The sequence below is a fragment of the Malaclemys terrapin genome, chromosome 7 (assembly GCF_027887155.1).
Source record: "Malaclemys terrapin pileata isolate rMalTer1 chromosome 7, rMalTer1.hap1, whole genome shotgun sequence".
Taxonomy (NCBI): Eukaryota; Metazoa; Chordata; order Testudines; family Emydidae; genus Malaclemys; species Malaclemys terrapin.
Genome location: NC_071511.1, coordinates 25,537,625 through 25,558,425, shown reverse-complemented (window position 1 = coordinate 25,558,425; position 20,801 = coordinate 25,537,625). Strand labels below are relative to the sequence as shown.

Sequence of the window (20,801 nt, the reverse complement as noted above, 5' to 3'; positions counted from 1 at the left end):
TACTGCTCTAAGTCTCAATGGTCACAGCATGCAAGGTGCAGCCCTGGTGTAGTTAGTGAGGGGCGAAAGAGCCTTTAGGCCACCTTTCCACTTTCTGAGCACATTCCAGGGTCTGTGCAGCCTCCAGTGTAAGTTCTGGCAACCTTGAGGCTACTGTAACACTCTCACTGTTTATTATTAATACTTTCTAATCTACTTAAATTTTCACAGTAGTGCAAATTTGTGGGTTTTAAGCATTTTTTTGAATCACAGTTGTGGGATATGGGGGGGGGTCGGGTCTACTACAATTAATGATAAACAGTGAGCGTCAAAAAGTTAAAGCTTTTTAACTTAGCACACAAATTGTCAAGATTATATGTCAAAACATGCAAAATAAACATCCTTAAATCAAACTAAGTCCTTAAGCAGCATTTTTCTTACTTTGTCTGTAAATGTCAGTTACTACTGATAGAAATATTTTTTTCATCTGTTTGTGTATGTATGGCAAAACCAACATTTTACCAATAAAAATCTAATCTTTCCACACCTAAATATATGACAGTCTAACATCATACCTAGGGGCCTCGCTGCACCTTGGAATTGCCAAGCCCATACAATTTTGCCACTTCAGTTCCTGCCGCCAGCCTATCTCTATGTTAGGGCTTATGGTGGGGGTGCACAGGAGCAAAAGGCTTACGTAAGGGACCATCTTTTTGTTCAGCACCTAGTCCCGTGGGGTCCTGGCAGGGCCGGCTCTAGGCACCAGCAAAACAAGCTGGTGCTTGGGGGCGGCACATTTTTAGGGGCGGCATGGCCGCCCTAGCTCACCTCCGCTGCTGCTGCCATGGCGCACGAAACAGCTGATTAGCGCGCCGCTGCTCCCCCTCCCTCCCAGACTTGAGAGCCTGGGAGGGAGGGGGAGAAACGGCACCTGCGGCGCGGCCACTCGGAGTCTCCCCCTCCCTCCCAGGCTCTCAAACCTGGGAGCGGGGGAAGACTCCGAGTGGCCACGGCACGGGCGCCGCTTCTCCCCCTCCCTCCCTCCTAGGCTTGAGAGCCTGGGGTGAGGAGGCAGGGCTGGGGATTTGGGGAAGGGGTGGAGTTGGGGCCGGGGGTGGGGTAATTAAAGAACGGGGGTTGCCAAAATTGTTTTTGCTTTGGGCGGTAAAAATCCTAGAGCCGGCCCTGGGTCCTGATTCCCTGTGCAGTCTTAGTGGGGCGTTTTTCCTACTTTGAGTGCTTGACTAACTATAGTTTTTTTTTTTTTCCTTCATAATTACATATTTTAAACTGGTTAAAGAGCCTGAAATGTATGAATAAGAAATAAAGTAGAAGCTTGCGACTGCGCCTATTTTGTGCAGAAGGAAGACCATTTACTTTGTACCCATTATTTCAGGGTCTCCTCCAGAAGCAGAAGGAGTTGGAGACTGGTCTAATTCCAACCATAAATCAAGAAGAAAACTTTATTTCTCCATTTTAAAAAAGGTACACACGTATACAAAACCATTCAGCTTTAAAAATGTCAGGCACAGCACTTTATATTTGCTACTGTAATTTACTAACTGCATCTAAATCTTTTTTAACCAAGGTCTTAGCTCCTACATGAAATGTGACAGGTTATGTGGTTTCATTCCCTTTCCTCCTCCCCCCATGTGGTTGTTTGAAGATGCTTGAATCTAATATATAATGCATTTGCTGTTTAGAACGGTCTTCTGCTTTGAACATTTCTTAAGATTATGTAGTAGAAAAACAGCAGTATAGAAAGTTTTTATTTACATAAATTTTTTGTAGAATTTAAAATGTATGTATTTTTGGTATAAATAAATGTATTAAATATTTAATGACATACCAATTTTTGCCTCACACTAAAAAAATAAAATTAGACCAAATCTCTTCCCCTTTCAGTGTTGCCTTGCCCAAAAAACTGTCTGATCACTTAGATAAATAATGTGTGTGCTAGTGAGCAACCCAGCAATAAAAAAAACAGCATATGTATTGAATAAGCTAGCTAAAACTGAATGGCAGTGCTTATTGTCCAGCTATGCCAGAAAGAGGACAAGAGACACGCAGCATGGTTTAGTTAAGTCACAACTTCCTTCTTAAAAGTCTGGGAGTACCTGGCCGATAGAAGTGTACAGTGCAGATAATTCCAAAATCATTTCAATATATAGCTGGGAGCTTCTGTCAGCTCTCCCCCTTATCTACCCTGGTTCCCAGCCACCCCACAGCAGGGACCTCACCTTCCCCCCTCCTCAAATGAGGGTTAAGGGAGACTATAAAGAAGGGGGAGAGTTGGCTCCCTGCTATACCAGCCATAGGAGTCCCAACCCTCCCCTCATCCCCTCCCATTTCTTCTCCTTTAAATCCTTTACCAGTGCATTTTATTTGATACGGTAGCCCTTCCCCATGGAATACCTGCAGTGGGCATCTGCCAAAAGAGGCACCAGCAATTAGCTTGGCTACCCCTCCCCCAGTTAACCAGGTGCCCAGACATCTCCTAATGCCCCCTTTAATATCAGCCAAAAACTTCTCAGCTCCCAAGTCTGACACGTGACCCCATCCTCCCTGAATAATTCTGGTGCCTCATATACAATACCTGGATGGGAAAAGACTGACCCTCCTATGACATCCATGAATTTGGCCACCTGCCTCTTCACATACCGCCTAGCCTAGCTGAACCCTAAACTCTCTGATATACACGAGAACCACACACATCTGAATGTGCGCTTTGAAATAGAGTTGTTTCTGTATGGCAATCTGTCTAAAGTTTAATGATGAAAGGAAATTGAGAGTATTTTTCTTCATGAGAAAAATTGCCACTGCATGATGACTTTGCATGTGCCATACAGTGGGTTAGTTCCTAATAGTTAATTCTATAATACAGAATACAGTTTGATATTCCAGAAGGAATAGCTTTTTGTATCTATACTAGATACAGTAAAATGAAGTGAAGGGATTTCTAAAACTAGAAGAACAGCTATCTTTTTATAGAAGTGTTTACTTAAGATGCATTGAGTATTTTAAAAATGAATACCAGCTGGAAATTACCAAAAAGAACAAGGAGTACTTGTGGCATCTTAGAGACTAACCAATTTATTTGGCATTAGCTTATGCCCAAATAAACTGGTTAGTCTCTAAGGTGCCACAAGTACTCCTTGTTGTTTTTGCTGATACAGACTAACACGGCTACCACTCTGAAGCTTGAAATAAGTTTGCTTTAAAAATAAATAAATAAAAAAGTTTTAGCTATTGTAAGTAATGAGTGCACGTGCCATTTGTGGCTTAATAACCACATTTTGCCTTTAAAAAAAATTGTCCCTTGACGGTACTAAAACCTAAACTGACTGCAACAAAAATAAACTAGTTTTCTTATATTACTCTTAGGTGGTAATGGACTTAAACTAATACTAAATTAAAAAACAAAACACATGGTAATATGCCAGAGTTTGTTTTACCATCCACATAGTATTTTCTGGAACTCTTCTCTATAGTATTCACAAGACTGGGCACAAAGAAAGATGATACATATGTGCTTCAATAATTGAGTTACTACAGAAAAATGTTCAGGGAGGAGGAGGGGGAAAGGAGACAAAATCTAGCACAATACATATAATTTGTCTGGCTATGCCAAAAGAATGACAAGAGACAGATAGGGGTTTAATCAGGCTGCAACTTTATTAGAAGATATCTGGGACTAACGCAGCGGATGGAGATATATATATATGAGAGAGAGCGAGCACGTGTGCTTTTACCAGCCCACCACCTTTCCATTCATGTCATTCCAGCAGATCCACTGCTGGGAACGTCCAATTGCAAGTGTCTTCTACCAGCTTCCCCCACACACACACACCTTTTTTATCCAAGTCCATCCAGTAATTCCCTTGCTAGGACCTTACCAACCCCCTCCCCCTTGTAGGAGGGTTTAAGGTAGACTATAATGATCAGGGGTTGGCTCCCTGCTGTACCAAGCAGAGGAGTCCCTAACTGCCCCCAGCTCCCTCAGTTACCAAGCACCTCTCCTCAATTCCTTTTCCAAGCCACTTATCTGTTCTTTTGTGCCTTAATTTATGGAGTACCTGCACTGAACATCCATTATACACTTAAATAAAGAGTTGCAACATGTGGCCTACGGCCCATCATGCTATGCATGAACAGAACCCACCTGAACCTGCTGCAAGGAAGGCAAAAAAAACCCAACTGCACCTGGCCAATATGGTGGTAAGGGAAAAATTCCTTCCCAGCCCCCCTCAGCAGGGCAGCTAGCCTAATGCCCACAGCAGATGTAGCTAATCACCCAGCCTCTTTCTGACCTAAATAGGGTGGGTGGGTGCTGCATAACCTGCTCTAAACAGGGTGACCTTTTTAAACCCCTCATTCCTAGGTGGTGAGTCATTCACCACACTGACTGCTTTTCCAGTAGTTTTATGTCTCTCCTCCCCGCAAGCCAGAAAGCATTGCCCTCTTCTCTGGGCCAGCCTGACACCCCCCCCTGCTCAAAGTGCAGGGCAGTGATTATCTGGCTATGCCAAAAGAATGACAGGAGACATTAGATACAGGTTTAATCAGGCCGCAACTTTATTAGATGTCTCTGACTAACCCAGCAGATAAAATGTGCAGTGCAGGTGAACCCCCACAATTAACAGGGGGGGGGGGGGAGCGCTGAGTGATTTTACCAGCTCCCCCTTTCCGCTCATGTCCCTCCAGCAGATCCACTGCCAGGAACCTCCCATTCAGCCAATTCCAGGGTGGATGGGGTGGTGCTTCCTCCAGCTTGCCCCACCTTTTCAGCCAGGTCCCTCCAGCAATTCCCTTGCTGGGATCTTACCAACCCCCACCCCCTGGTATTATAATGATAGGGGGTTGGCTCCCTGCCATACCAATCAGAGTCGTCCCTAACTGTCCCCAGCTCGCTCAGATACCAAGCACTTCTCCTCAATTCCTTTCCCAAGCCATTTATCCATTCTTCTGTGCCTTAATTTATGGATTACCTGCCCTGAACATCCACCACAAGGAGGTGCCAGCCATTAGCTTGGCCGCCTTCTCCCCACAGCCAGCCGAGTTCCCAAACATCTCCCAATACCTTCTTTTACATCAGCCAAAAATATGGCAGCACCTGAGTCTGACAGGTGCACCCCATCCTCCTGAAATAACTCCAGTGCCCCATAGACTATACCAGAATGTGAAATTACTGTCCCCCAGGGCAACAAGAATTTGGCCACCTCCCTGTTCACATACTTCCTGGTTTTGTCCACCCTGGTGGGATTTATGGCTCCTGACCATTCCCGACATGGAAGCATATTCAACCAGACAATGTTAACCCCTGGAAAAATTCCCAGGACCTGCATCAGGTCCCTCCTAGTTCGAAGCATTAATTCCACCCCTTTAAGTGTTTCCAGATCATTTTCTCCCAGGTGTATCACCAATATATCCAGTGGCTGCTGATGCGCTTGCACAGCATACAATAGCAGTATCAGTTGATCCTATAACATGCCCCTCCGTGCGTGCCAACTGAGTAATGCTTCGCCACCGAATCCTAGCTGGGAGCCCTTGGGCAACCTGGATGCGTGCATATGCACCCAAAACACAATACTGTGCCCACAGATCCACACCCTCGTGTGTATAGCCGGTTGTCCTGTATCTGAAATGAGAACACAACTGATTAATGTTGATTTTCCACCTGTGGTCTTACATACGTTCTGTTTGCATTAGACTGCCAGAGCCTGATTGCCTGAATAGCCTCTCTTCCATATCTATCTGTGCTGCTGCTGTAGCCACCTCTGTTCTGAATGAGTGGGAGCTTTTCTTCTATTTTTAGAAGTCATCTTTTTTATAGAAGTGTTTTACTTAATGCATTAAATGGTATTTTAAAAATGAATACCAGCTTGAAATTAGTTAGCTTTAAAAAAAAAAAAAAATAGTTTTAGCTACTATAAAGTAGTGAGTGCACCTGTCATTTGTGGCTGCTTAATTACGTTTTGCCTTTAAAACATTTGCCCCTGGCTGTACTAAAACTGACCGCAACAAAAATAAACTGTCTTGATGATAAAAAAAAAAAAAAAAAAAACAACCTTAGTAATATAAGAAAACGTTTAGGTGGTAGTGGACTTTAACACTACATTAAAAAAAAAAAAAAAAAAAAAAAGTAGCAGCATGCCAGAGTTTGTTTTACCATCCACATAGTGTTTTCTGGAAATCTTCTCGATAGTATTTACAAGACTGTGCACAAGGAAAGTTGATACATTTGTGCTTCAATAATTGAGTTACTACAGAAAAATGTTCGGGGGGGGGGGGAGGAGACAAATCTAGCACAAGACAATTTTAAAGAAAGGGTGAGAACAGTAATTAAAAACTCTTATGAAGATATTCATTTTAGTGGCATTGCCACATTTAGCAGAAGATTAAGTTCAGAGCCTAGAAGTACTGGTAAGTATCTACCTGTTACACTACTATAGTAATTCAAGTTAAGACAGAACAAATCAGCTGTCTGCCATCTGTACATTTATAAGAAGATACAGAACTTTGCAACTGTAGGGCTATTTCCATGCAGTTGAGGTAAGCAGAAGGTACTAAACAGATTAATTAGATGCACACAAAAATGGTATTGAAATAAATTTTGCAGCATCATTTTTCTGTATTTTAGAAACAGGATATAAAACAAAGCAAGTTGCTACTAAGGCCCATGTGCATGAAGAGTTTATTATTTTTTTTTTTTTTAAATGGAACTGCACCATTGGTTACTCTAATTGAGGTATTTAGCCAAAATCCAGTATTATATATATTTTTTCATTAAAATAACTACACTGCCTTATCGCTATGTAAAAACATTTTGTACAAAATTTGTGTCCAATGTCAATCAAATAAATACATAACAGTTTTTATATTCATTTAAAGACAAGTGGCTTGGATACTCTATTACAGTTTACTTAAAAAATGAAGCTTTGCTATTTCACATGCTTTAGGCAAACATTCAGTTTTACATTAAAACAGACTTCAAACTGAAGCCCAATTACAGGTCAAATACAAATGTAAAAACTTAAAAGTGCCAACAAAACAAGATAATTCAAATACAATAAATGTTAAAAAATATATATTTATTTCAATTTTCAGATGCTTCAACTGGTACAGGCCATCATGATTTAAATAAGACGGAAACATTTGAGTTAAACGACAAGAAATATTTTGTTCAGAGAATAAAATAGAAACTGTTAATTCACTTTTTTAGAAACAGAAAGAAGTCCACAACAAACCTATAAAAAGTTTTAGTTTTGTGTTTATTTCTATTTTGAATATGGCCTGGAAGATTCACAATTTACATCCCAATTACTAGGAGAAGATGACTTGTCTGTATCCATGCTCTGACTGTAAGCAGACAGAAAATAATTCCCACCTTCTTGGTTTTGACTTGTGGAAACTGGGTATGTTGTTCCCAGAAAAGTCTGATGAGTGAGAACATTAAAATGACTGAACTGATGGGACATACTTAATTGTCTACTGTAAACTTGAAAGTTGTTGAAAGGAACTTGTTCTACTGAATTGTTTTTGTCTCCTTCAGCTGAGCATGTTGTAGAAACAGGAGTTATTGGCTGTATTTCCTCCAAATCAAGTTTAGAAGTTTTTTCCATCAACCCAATTTGTCCTTCAGAAGACAGCTGCATATCGGTTAGAGTTTTTTCTTTTGAATCTGTTCCATGTGAGCCTTTGGTCTCTGTCTGCAAAGCTTCTGAATGAGAATCATACTTTGAGGCATCACTGCAGATTTCTATTTGTGATGTTTCATCCCCTGAATCCAAAGACATATCTTCCTCGTCCTTTTCATCGCTTTCTACAAGAACTATATTAAGAAAGAGAAGTCCTACTCTATTGAAATATATGATTTTTAAAAAAAGCTATACACTACTCACAGAGTGTTATGCTTCGGGTAGGTAAATCCAATATCACTTAAGGCTTGGTCTTCTGCCACTCTTGTTCACTTACTCAACACACACACTTAACCCTTTGTGTGAATGTCCAGATATTCCGATGCTAAAAGCTTCTGCGCATTGTGTTCATGTTTAGTGTTGGGAAATCCCAACTCCCAGCTCCAAAGGGGTTAATGTCAAAACAGCATCTAAAGTTATACAGTAGGTCAGTATTTGATCAGACAATTACAGAATACAATTACTGACATCCAGTTCATTTTGTTACCATTACTAAATCTGTCATTAAGCTTATCCTTCTCTCAGAACAGAAGGGAATGTCATTTGGCTTACACATTACCTTTCCCTCTTAATCAATCATCATCATCAGGCTTTCTTGGATACTGAATTAGTCAGTAATTCTGTATTGAAGATACCTTAAAATATTCCATCCCAGCATCCCTTTCCCACTTCTTAAAATACAGAGTACTTGAGAGTTGGGATTTCCTCACAAATCTACAGAGTTTGTTTCTTAAGAGTAAAGACACACTACACTTAAAGGACCTCCACCCCATTCCTCTGATTAGCTGGAAAGTATAAAATATGCTGAATATTACCTGATTGTCTTTCAGGAACACCAGGTGAAGGAAGGTTGTTCTCTTCAGTAATTGAATTGTGGTAGCCAACGAGATTTTTGAAGTTTTGCATAAAGTCATCAACTGTAGCAACTACTATTCCATTATCAGCATAATTAGAAAATGTTTTGACATTCTTTTCTGAATTTACAAAAAGAGAAAGAGGAGTGACTTAGTAACACAATAATATCAAACTTAAGAAAAAGAGCTGCAAGTTCTGGTTTTACCTGTTAAGAAGACAACATGTCTTTGTTGTATATTCTGAGCCTGAAGTCGGATAAGACAGTCTAATTCTGGAGCATTTCGTGTTTGAGAGTCACAGTTATGATATGACAGAATCTCAACCATGTGTTTCTTCTGATAGGTATTCAGAAGTGTCAGCAGACTCAAGGCTTTAGCATTCATTCTATTTAAAAGAGGATTGGAGGTTTACATTTAGATCAATATTCAAATTATATAATATATCACATAATGAGAACTCCCTTCAAAAAATAAATTTTCTTTATTTAAGATTTTATATCTTTGAAAGCACGGTTTTTCTAACATGTCATTTCAACACTTCGGTATTTAGAGTACACTGCTTACCTCCCAAGCTCCTTGAGTTTTTTTTGTATTTTACAGTGGACTTTCCACTGCCATTTCCCATCAGGTGTATTGAGGTCCTCAAGGAACTTTAGGAAATTTTTAAGTTTATCTGTTTTGGAGAGAAAATAATTTGTGTTATATAGTTTAAAAAAACATTTAAAATCTAAGCTAAGCACAAAAACTATTGTCTTCCATTTTACAGATCTTTGATTAACAGTTGAAAACATAAGCCCAGTACTGAGCTTTGTAAGAACTGGTTTTTTTTTTAGATTCAGTTTCTAATAGATTACAGTTTGCAGTCAGTGGCCCAGGCCCACTACAGTTGTGTAAGCTTACACTAAATTTGACTCAGTGACTTATTGCCATTAAGAGAGATCCATTAAAAACGAATTAACTTAAGTTTTGTTTCGGGGGGGGAGGGGGGAGGAGAGAATGGAGAGAAGTAAGCGGTCTTAAATAAAGGGTACAATTATAAAAGCCAAGTATAATTCTTTGAGGACTGGAATATTAATGGTTTGGTAGCATCATACAAAAAACTTTTCATGTCGAGGTAGCTATTCAATTTGACCCAGGCTGAGAGACTACACTGACTTCTACATCAGCAGCCTATGAAATTTTAATTGGTGGCCCCAATCCAGTTGGTTATAGACAGCTACCTCCAGAAAGGCTAATAATAAAGTGCATATGAGAATGAACTGATTTAACCCTCTTTGAGGTGATTCATTACAACAAGCTTGATACATATGACTGCAAGAAGTTTTCATCGCCTCTCTTCTGTAGTTAAATGGAGGATTTCATTCTCAAGTGCTGTCAATAAGACGTCTTTCTCCTGTACTAAAAATTCATGATTTTTAACAAAAATTCTTACCAACTGTGACAGACTCTGGATTAAGAACAGATTCATCAGACACAACAAAACCACCAGACACAAACAATTCATTGTATGTGTGGTTTTTCACATCATCCAAGCTATCAACACCAGCAAAGCTGACACATGAAAGCCTCTTCAGAGTTACTAAACCAGGTATCTGTTTAAAAAGAGAAATATATAGTTAGAATTAGAGGTGTACAACTATGATGCAAGCATACAAGGGAAGAGTGGTTGATTTGAAATGCTATGAAAAAGTAAACCAAGGATTACAAATTTTCCACCCCTATCACGATGCTAGCTTTTGGGTTCTGAGACAAACTTTTCCAGAAGTGACTAGTGTACTTATTTCTGTAGGTCTTGATCTCACAATGAAGTCATTACAGAAATGTAGGCAGAATGAAGGTGAGGAAGTTGGAAGTGATGACAGTATGAAAAGGTGAATATTCCACAAAATACCTCTAATCGCTGCCCCATCCCAATTAAGTTGTTATTCATAGCCATCAACAGAATATCAAGTGCACATAGTGAATGGACAAAGTTCCCTTTACTCTTCCTTAGTGCATCATGAAACTACACAGAACAGCATTAATGAAACCTCCATGGAGTTGAATACATATTAAGAATGGTGGGCATTGAAAAGCTGTATGGGGAAGCTTGCAGTCTCTGTTCACAGCATGTCCAGGACTAAAGACCAAATGGTACTATTACATCTATATTTCCAAACAGAAATTACATTAAAATGGAATTAAGGTTGATGGACTTCCAAACAACCTTAACTCTGCCCTGTAGTGACACCATGACACATGATAATTGCTAAATGCTTTAGTGTTCCCAGATCAGAAGAAATTATAAAATACATTACATTTTTCTCTTCTGCCCCCTCACTGTGTCAATACAGTGAGGATGTGTTTTACCTTTGTATTTCCTTATCTTAACATTTTGGATTTCCTTTTGCATTTAACTTAACTTGGAATATCTTGCCTTTATAATGCTTGTTTCTGGGATAGCTGAAACATCCTTGGGTTTTACCCTAAATTACTAATACACACTCAACATTAACCCCATTTTAACAGTTTTTTGTCAAGGAACTCTTTAAAAATTAAAATATTCATATAAGAACAAAAAAAGTCAAGAAACCAAAAGAGAATGTTACTTTAAGATAGAAATATCACATGGTATGAAGTATCAAACTTAAATCACTAAAATTTCTATTTCATCATCACTGCCAGATTCGCTGGTATGTTCTGGCAACTGTCATTCTGACACTGCCCAAAGCAGGAAGACTGTACTACCCCACTCTTTTTCTCCTTCCTGTACTCCAAAATTCCCCCTACCTCTTGCATCTCCCTCCCCTGCATGCACACATTTTTCTCCTCCTTCCCCTATATGCCCTCAGCTTCCCTTTCCTAATCTTTTTGTTGAATCGACATGATACAATAGGTAGTCTGTGAACAGAAAAATGTAGGATTAATGGTAATTTTTCCATAATAGAACATAAGAGCTGCCACACTGGGTCACAGCAACAGTCCATCTAGGTCAGTATCCTGTTTCCAACAGTGACCAATACCAGAGCTTCAGGGGGAGTGTCCAAAACACAGCAATTTTAGAATGAGCCACATCTGTCTTCTCTGCGAGCTTCAGGCAGGCAGGTTGCATCCCCAACCATCATGGCTAATAGCCATCGATGGACCTAAACTCCATGAATTTATGTAATTCTTTTTTGAACTTGGTTATACATTTGCCCATCACAACATCCCATGGCAATGAGTTCCACAGACTGACACTGCATTGTGTGAAAAGTATTTCCTCTTGTTTGCATTAAACCTACTACCTAGTAATTTCATAGGGTGACCCCCCTAGTTTTTGTATTGGAGGAAAGGACAAATAACACTTCCTTATTCACTTTTTTCACACCAATCATAATTTTTAGACTTCTATCATATTGCCCCATAGTCTCCTCTTTTCTAAGATTAACATTCCTAGTCTTTTTAATCTATCCTCATATGGAAACCACTCCATACTCTATCATCTTTGTTGCCCTTCTCTGAACCTTTTCCAGTTCCACTATAGCCTTTTTTGAGATAGGGCAACCAGAACTGCATGCAGTTCACATTCAAGGTGTGGGCACATAGAGTAGCATTATGATTTTTTTGTCATATTACTTATCCCTTTTCTAACAGTTCCTAACATAGTGTTAGTCTTTTTGACCACTACTGTGCACTGATCTGAAGTTTTCAGAGAACTGTCCACAGTTACTCTAAGATCTCTTTCTTAGTGTAACAGCTAATTTAGACCCCATCATTACATGGGGGGTGGGGTGGGAGGGGGAATTACTTTTTCCAAATTGCATAACTTTGCACTTATTAACATTCAATTTCATCTGCCATTTCATTATCCGGTCACCCTGTTTGTGAGATCCCTCTGTAAATCTTTGTGGTCAGCTTTTGACTAAAAACCATTTTGACTAACTTTGTAGCATCTGCAAACTCTGCCACTTCACTGTTCACTCCTTTTTCTAGATCAATAGTGAATATGTTGAACAGCATAGGTTATCCTTAGGGGACTTCTCTGCTTACCTCTCTCCATTGTGAAAACTGACCGATTTATTTATATCTTTTGTTTCCTATCTTTCAACCAGTTACTGATCCAGGAGAGGACGTTCACTGTTCTCCCATGACTACTTAGTTTCCCTTAAGAGCCTTTGGTGAGGTACCTTGTTACAAGCTTTCTGAAAATCCAAGTACTTTATCAACTGGATCACCATTATCCACATGCTTGTTGACATACTCAAAGAATTCAAATATATTGGTGAGGCACAACTTCCCTTTATAAGAGCTGTGTTGACTCTTCCCCAACATACTGGGTTTCTCTACAGGTCTGATAATTCTGCTCTTTATTGTAGCTTCAACCTATTAGCATGGTACTGAAGTAAAGCACACCACCCTGTAAACTTACAGGATCGCCTCTGGAGCCCTTTTCAAAAATTGGTGTTACATTAGCTAACTTCTGACATCAGTGTGGGACAGTATTTAAAATTTGTTTCCCAAAAAGAGTATCTACATCAGAGCTATGTCCTACACATCCCTCTTCAATGAAGACTGAGCAGAGAATTCATTTAGCTTCTCTGCAATTGCCTTATCTTCCCTGACTGCTCCTTTCTTTGTCATCAGGTAGTCCCAATGCATATTTGGCAGGCTTCCTGCATCTGATGTACTTACATTCCTTACTGTTAGTTTCTGTGTCTTTATCAAGTTGCTTCTTAGATTTTCTCTTGGTCAGCCTTATTATACTTTTACACCTGACTTGCCAGAGTTTGTGCTCCTTCCTATTAGCCTCACTAAAACAGGACTTACAAATTTTAAAAGATGCCTTTTTTGCCTCCAACTGCCTTCATTACTCTGCTGTTTAGCCATGGTGGCATTCTTTTTGTCCTCTTATTGTCTTTTCTGATATGGGATATACATTTAGTCTCAGCCTCTATGATAGCTTATCTGTCAGCAGAGGCTGGTGCATAACATTCTTCATGAACCTCTTCGAATAAATGCCTCTTGCAAAATAGCTGCCGTCTCCCTTTCTCTCCCCCCCCCCCCCCCTCCGCAGTGGGACAGAGGCCACAGCTGCTCTCAGTCAGGTGTCCCTTTTCAATACAGCTATTGACTGACATGGTTTCCAATTAAAATGAAGCCAGCAGCCCTAGGTTAAGAGTGCCCTGGGTGGCCTCAGTTTCCTTGACAATAGGAGATAGAGGCCTTTCTCAAAAATGGCCACCTGACATTAGGTAAGTTGACCTTAGTTCCATTTTGAAAGACCTGTTTATATGTGGAATTCTCTATAGAATAGTTAGTCCTTGCTGAAAGAGGAACTTTCACTGTTGAAAAATAATGGAAAACAAGCCTTAAAAAAAAAAAAAAAAAAAAAAAAAAAAAAAAAAACCACAACAACAACAACAACATGCTTTCTATATACAGTGCCCAAGATGTCAGTGAGTTAAAGACTTTTTGTTCAGAATAATCTTAACTGAGCAAATTGCTTCAAAATTCCCTAACACTTGGTATTACATTTCTTAATTTTAACTCAAACTAACCAATTTACTTACAAGATCTGAATATTACTCAACAAATACTACAACAAAATTGTTAAATTCCTGCTTTAGGTGCAAACTCAACTCAACCTTGACTAGCAGTGCTTCCATTTTATCCAATATAAATTAAAAGGAAAAAAGTTGTGGTCATAAGTAGTGGTGCAAGAGTTACAAAATTGGGTAAGTCAAAACAAGTTTAATCCCTTCTACTCAAGATGCACACTACAATGAAACATTTTAAATGCAAGTGACTAACTTAAGCTTTGAGTCAACTTTCTATATTTCACAGTTAAATTAAACTAGTACTATTAAATATATTTAATGTACCTTATGAATGAGGCTGGCAATATCTTCATTTTGAATAATTATCAATAGTTTGTCTAAAGTAGCTCTTCTTTTCAAGAATTGTTCTGGGTGGCATTCTGTATTACCTAGTTTTGTAAGGTATTCCTACCCCACCAAAAAAAAAAAAAAAAAATTAATTAGTTAAACCACTGCAATTGAAAAGCTTACCATGTAGAGTTTTTACTATTCAAGCAAGCACATAGGCATTTTAAAATAAAAAAATCCTACACATTCATTTTTACCTGTACCCCAGTGCACTAGCTAAAAAGATATAGAAACACAGGGACTAGGTTCATTTTGTAAAGCTATTTCTGTAATTATTTTTACAGAATGCCATCTAAATGGCTGACCACCTTAGTCTCTGCTGAAAATTGCACTTTTCACTAAAAGCCAAAGACATTTTACTTTCAACTCCATGATATTTAATATTAAACACAAAAGTGTAATTTCTCAACATGATCTGGAATTTCAAGAAGCAAAAATTATAGGAATTTTATAGGAATTTTTCATTCCCTGACCATTCCTTAATAAATTTTCCACTTCAAGTAGAACGGAGAACAATATGCTTTTGATCATGTTTCTCTTTTATTCCTGAAATCTCATAGAAGCTGCTCTTCAGGGCTACTTTCAAAAGGAACAAAACAAGGGCTCTTCTACAACCAATCCCACTGTCCAGCTGGAAAGGTTTATAAATCTTGCCTAGACAAGAGGAAGACTTAAAAATTGAGTGCAAATATACCATAGGAGAGCCTTCATTAACTCATGAAAAAGTAACACCAAATTTCAAAGCTCAAATGCATCTATGCCTTTACTGAGGTGTTTGCAAGTCAGGTTTATTCACCCCAGACTGAATGGCTCCATTAAACACCATTTTTAAAATGTAGAACTATTTGGACAAGCTTTCAAGGCCTTACACTCAACTTAATGGCATTTCTCTGTTTGGATGTAAAGCAATTTTTGAACATCACTATTTCAGGGAATGTTCCAAGCATCAATGAGCAGAATCCTGTTGATTTTGGGGAATAACTGAAAGACAGGAAGGAGGAAAATGGGGGGACACAGCTGCTGCCAGCTGATTAACAAGCCACAGCTTTGAACACCTCTGCAGCTGTTTATAGATCAAAAGGACTGGTTGATGGGAGTTCCTGAAGCAGAAGGGGATGGGAGCATGGCACAAAGTGAGCTTCTGCTGTCTTGGAGTGGGGGGAAAGGGAAATGAAGGAATGCATGAAGCCCCTGCTGCATGCAATTTGCTCAGCCTACATAAGCTATGAAGTGTGTGACATCCTAGCTCTGCTAAGGATAGGTCCCAAAGGAAAAACTTATTTACCTGTATTTCTTTGCAGAGGGTACTTTCCTCCTCTTCATGAATGTAAAATTTCACAGTGTTTTTCTGTACATCTTTAATTATTTTGACCAAGCTGCTGAATACTTCAGGTTTTAACTGGCTTATAAAATCAGAGAGTGCTGGTTGGGTTGAAATGTTTAAGTTATCCGGCGATTTCTGAGTCTTTTCTGGTGGCTCCAGTGGATCATCACTGGAAGTGTTCTTATCAGATGTCAGTAAAACCTCTGTGGTGGCACTAACACAGTCCATTTCCTCTTTCACTATGGTTAAGTTCATTGATGAATGCTGCTCATTACAGTTTGGCTCCTCCACAATACTGTTACTCGGTGGTTCTGATAACAATGCATTGTCAAAGTCACTTGAAACAGATACACCCTGTTCTGGTAGAGGATTCAATTCAGCCTCAGTTACAGCATCTCCTGCTGGATCAGGACTAGAATTAAGAGGTGGAGTATGCCTACCACATGAAGATGACAGAGCAACATTATTCAGCTTTTCACTCAGCCTCTCTATATACTCTTGGACAGAGATGTCAAATGCCTGTAAACATATGTATTTAGAAAGTCTCATTACCCTCTCTTGGGCTGAAAAGACAGGAGTGGACATTCCACTCACATATGCAATATTCTTCTGCTGCAAAATCTCCTGAACCTTTCTTGCAAAGAGATTGTATTCTTCCAATAATGTAGACTCTATTATTCCACTTATGGAGTGCTTAGATACAAGAGGGTGATCTGTTAGTGCACACTGATCTTCATTTTTCTCCACGTGACTTGTATACAGTCCATCTTCTTTTGTCCCCTTTTGTATGTCTGAAAATGGAGAGTATGGAAACTGGTAATCAGAACTTCTTTGTCTATTTATTACCCGGGGGTCATTAGGAAGGGCATCCTTTGGTGGTAAATACACCAGTTGTTCTTCTGGTGATTTCAAACCTATACAGGAAGAGTTAATTATTATAAATCTAATCTTTGAAAAGTCAAAAATAAAACAGACACTTGAAGTTTGTAATAAATTTTAAAACAGCATCAACTTCTGCCTAACAACTTAACTCTGCATTTGAGGTATTAATGCCAAGTGCTAGTACAGAAGCACTCAGAGTTTAACCTTTCTTAGGTTTGGGGGGGTGGGTGGAGAAAAACAGAATATTTTAGGATTTTTCATTACTCTTGCTTATGGATTTTCATTCCTAAGCAAGTCATTTTGCCTGACAACAATATCTGATGAGCACTATTGCACAACAGGAAGCAACATAACCTTCAGGAGATCTAAGCAAATTGAAGTGGGTTGGTGACCAATTAAATCATTGACATTTTCTTCCTATCTAGCTTCTAAGAAGAAGTCACATACTATGGTGTAGAGTTTAAATTGTGTGCATGTAAAATGATGAGTTGGATGGCTAGCCATTACTGAAGCACTGTTGGCATGCAATTATGAAAATGTGAGTTCAGCTAGTGACTCCCTCATAATCTCAGGTCTCCCTACAATTTTACTGTTAAGCAAGTTTCTTTCAATGCTCATAAATACAAGATTAACAGCAGTAACAGAAGCACTCCATTTACAGACCAGATAACACTAAACAGATATGGAAAAAAGTTTCACTGCATTATTCTAAGTTTCACACAGATCATTTCTAGATATGGTTAGTTCCGTCCCCAAGCACATTCCACAATCCACTGCCTCTTTGCCAAATCTGCAAAGGTTTTTACTTTGTGCTTTTGACATCACTGTGTGTAGTACCACCTGGGGAAATTGAAATTTCAATCAATCAGTTTCCTCTTTGGTTTGTGTGGGTCTTTCTAACAGCACCATGAGACAGAAAAACCATTAAAAAAAAAAAAGGGTGGGGGGAGGAATGAGATTGTAAAACCCCTAAACCTGGCTGGGAGATGGGGGGAAGAGGAGTGTCATCTCTGGAGTAGAAATGGTATCCAAAATTATGTAATAATGTCTTAAATTCATGTCCCTTTAAAGTGCAATTATACTTTTACTAGTAAGTAAAAAAAAAAAACCACACACAAACAGACCTGTTTGTGCGCTTAACAGGATACCAATCTACTTAATTTTGTGACAAAAATAAGATTTGTTTTAGGATTTTAAAATCCTGTTGTCTCTACAAAGCCAGTCAGTAGTGAACAGATTCTATTCCTTTGTGCCAGGCTTCCCCCACCCCTCTTTTCCAATTAAGTTCCAAGCAATTACAACTGAAGGCAACTGGGTTGCCTAGGTGTAACTGAGGGTCTAAAATGACCTGCAGAATCTTTATTTTGGGGATTATGCAAAAAGAAAAGAACTGAGCTTGACTCAGAACCAATGATGTGTTTTGCAGGGCTCGAAGTTGGGATATATTATTTTTTACACAGGTATGCAGAGTGCATTTGAATCTAGAAGTCACTGCTACACAGATATTTTTAAGAGTCATTTTAAAAACATATTCCCTTCCCCATCTCCCCCTGAAGACTTTTCCAGCAGCGAAAAATTACCAGAATGTAGCAGCACTGCAGCCACGTTCCCTATACAACGTTAACATTTTAAAACCTACTTTGCACTGGTGTGAAATGCAGGCAATATGTTCTTAGTTGTGCATTTCATTTATGTCAAGCTGCTTATCAAAAATGGCACTTTCACAAAACTTCTATTTTATCTTTGTACCCAGAAATATATGGTACTATAATCTTTTCATATACTCCTAAATCACACTAAATTAACAATACTATAAATTTTACCACTTTTTAAATTTTCATAGGACATACTGTATTACTATTCAGTTACATCCTTAAATACAGATTATTAGGGAAGAAGTTTTTAAAACGGATCCCCCATGCTTCACTATGTAGAACATGGCTAAATTTCTAAGTTCAAAATATGAAACTGAATCATTGAGAGATACAAGATACAAGATTTAACACTAATTTGAGACATCACAAACACCTGAATGATCAATTTAGTTGTTTTGCAAAAGAAGTTCAGTGCATTTAAAAAAAAACAACAAAAAACCCACACGTCAGATTCTGCCTTTCAACACAAGGGTATCTGAGCATGTAGAACTTTAAGTTTCTATTTAAGTTTGCTGACAAGAGAAACCGCCTATTTACAAAAACAAAACAAAAAGCACCCAAAACCTGACAGCATTCTTTATGTAAGAAAGAAAACAAGCCTTTGCAAGCAATGAGGCTAACAACTATAGCAGAAATGCAAACTACAGTGCGAAGGTATGCTTTGGGGTCAGAATTTTAAACTGAAAGCATTTTCAGCCACTTTACTGGGGAGGGCGATTTCTTCTAATGAGCACTCTCATCCTTCACATATCTACACCATTGGGTCACAAGTACTCAAGAGAAACTAAGTGTGTAGGGATGACCACAAATTGTCAAACAGGTATATTGAGCAAATAACTTCCAGCGTTTGTTCCTGTTCAAAGATCTGACTTCCTACTTTACTTTGGTCTGTCCAGTTAGTTTGTAGAAAAAAGGACTGCCTGAAAAATACCAGCTTTAAAAATAAAATAAAATCTAGCTATCCTTGTTGATTTACAACAAGATTCTGCAATGCTGTAGAAAGATGTCATTCTAGAATGACAAAAGGAAGAAAGACTATATTTTGATGAGTTTATTGGGAAAAGGGGAAAAAAAACAAAAACAAAAAAAACACCAGCAGTTCAAGTAGTGCATGCCAAAGGAAAAATCCCAGAACATTTAATAGCTTAGGGTGCAAGATGAATAGAATTAAAAGCTATAATTTTTAATATCATCTACTATCCCATTAGCCTTCTTGTACAAGGTATCAGGGAAAAAGCAAGCAAGAACCAAGTTGGAATGAATTTCTGGAGTCAGAGACCAGCCCCCGATTCAAGATGAACTTTTAATTTAAGGAATAAAACTAGGTTCTGGTTAGGACAAATGATCATAAGCAAGAAAGCTGATAGCTAAAACAAACCCAGGTTTATTTCCAGCCTATTGTGGAGTTTGGCTTATGTAGTAATTAAGACATGAAAGATTACCCAGTGCTCAGCAACACAAGATATCCATATAAGTTAGGTAACTAAAGGCAAGTTTTCCCTCAATAAGAAGTTTTTTCAATGACAAGGACTGGAAAGCATCATGCAACGAAAAGCAAAGAATTTACTACTTTAAAAAAAAAAAAAAAATCAGAACTTTCTATCATTCCTCACAACCACAACAGAGGATTGAAAATGTAAAAAATCAAAATTGCAAATTACTATTTTCCCTTACTATTTATAAATTGATAGCAAGAGATCAATCACTAATTTATCTCCTTACAATTGAGAAAAAGTGAAAAACTGAAGTTGCTTTCCCTGGGGCCTATGCTTTCCTTCCACAACCATCTCTCCACCACAAAAATACAGAAACCCACAAACCATCAGATGCAGTCTATTATATAGAGGCAGAGAAGCTTATCGTAAATGAGGATATTAAAAAGATCTTAAATCCCTACAAGTAAAATCAAAGGCTCCTTGACACTATTACATTTTCAGAAAGGTATGTTTGATAGAATCAAACAACTGACGGAAAAGCCTGAAATCTTAAGACTGTTCTAATTCTCCTTTAACAATCTTGGGTCGCTTCAGTGAATCAATTCCATTAATTGAATGGCAGACTACTGCTCCACTTCCCAGTTTCCTGATGAAAATTCAATACCAGAAGAAACTATCAATTGGGAAGTAGTGGCACATGGAAGGAAAAAAAAAAAAAAAGCCATCCTTCTCACCTGTTTGGTTATCTCCATGTTTTTCCAGCTGATCCTCTGGATCTCTTCCTGCCCCTCCTGAGGGAGAGCAGCAGTTAGCATTTGTAGAGTTTCTCATAGATACTTATCTAGCACCTCTCATAAACTAATTGTGTTATTGTATTTACATACTGATTATGGGGTTAACTTTCAAGTATGGAACTAGAAACACTAACACTGGTGATGTCTATTTAACACACCACCTCCTTCATCTCTGGTGATCAGGGATGTTCCTTCTCTTTTTATCCAAAAGAATACTTCAGAGAGAATTGCATGGTTCAGATAAAAACTTGGCATAATATTGAAACTTAATAGT

At 38.6% G+C, this 20,801-nt stretch overlaps 2 protein-coding genes across 14 annotated transcripts in view; one reads left to right on the top strand and one right to left on the bottom strand.

Annotated features, from left to right (window-relative positions):
• CCDC66 (coiled-coil domain containing 66) overlaps positions 1-20,801 on the top strand; it is a 69,783-nt gene that overhangs the window by 45,050 nt on the left and 3,932 nt on the right. The window contains exon 19 of the mRNA XM_054033357.1: positions 1,376-1,464. Within this exon, the coding sequence (XP_053889332.1) occupies positions 1,376-1,459 (84 nt within the window). The 3' untranslated portion in view covers positions 1,460-1,464. The remainder of the gene's footprint in view (positions 1-1,375; positions 1,465-20,801) is intronic.
• Positions 6,889-20,801, bottom strand: part of TASOR (transcription activation suppressor) — a 61,489-nt gene continuing 47,576 nt past the window's right edge. For 2 of the 13 annotated variants that reach the window (XM_054033344.1, XM_054033343.1), the window contains 8 exons: positions 20,468-20,524; positions 15,722-16,674; positions 14,374-14,496; positions 9,963-10,122; positions 9,095-9,203; positions 8,737-8,915; positions 8,492-8,650; positions 6,889-7,810 (listed from right to left, as the gene is read on the bottom strand). In XM_054033344.1, coding sequence (XP_053889319.1) covers positions 7,257-7,810; positions 8,492-8,650; positions 8,737-8,915; positions 9,095-9,203; positions 9,963-10,122; positions 14,374-14,496; positions 15,722-16,674; positions 20,468-20,524 — 2,294 coding nt within the window. In that variant the 3' untranslated portion in view covers positions 6,889-7,256. Of the gene's footprint in view, positions 8,087-8,491; positions 8,651-8,736; positions 8,916-9,094; positions 9,204-9,962; positions 10,123-14,373; positions 14,497-15,721; positions 16,675-20,467; positions 20,525-20,801 lie in introns of all 13 variants that reach the window. The other 11 variants (XM_054033346.1, XM_054033351.1, XM_054033354.1 and 8 more) reach the window with 6 other exon arrangements.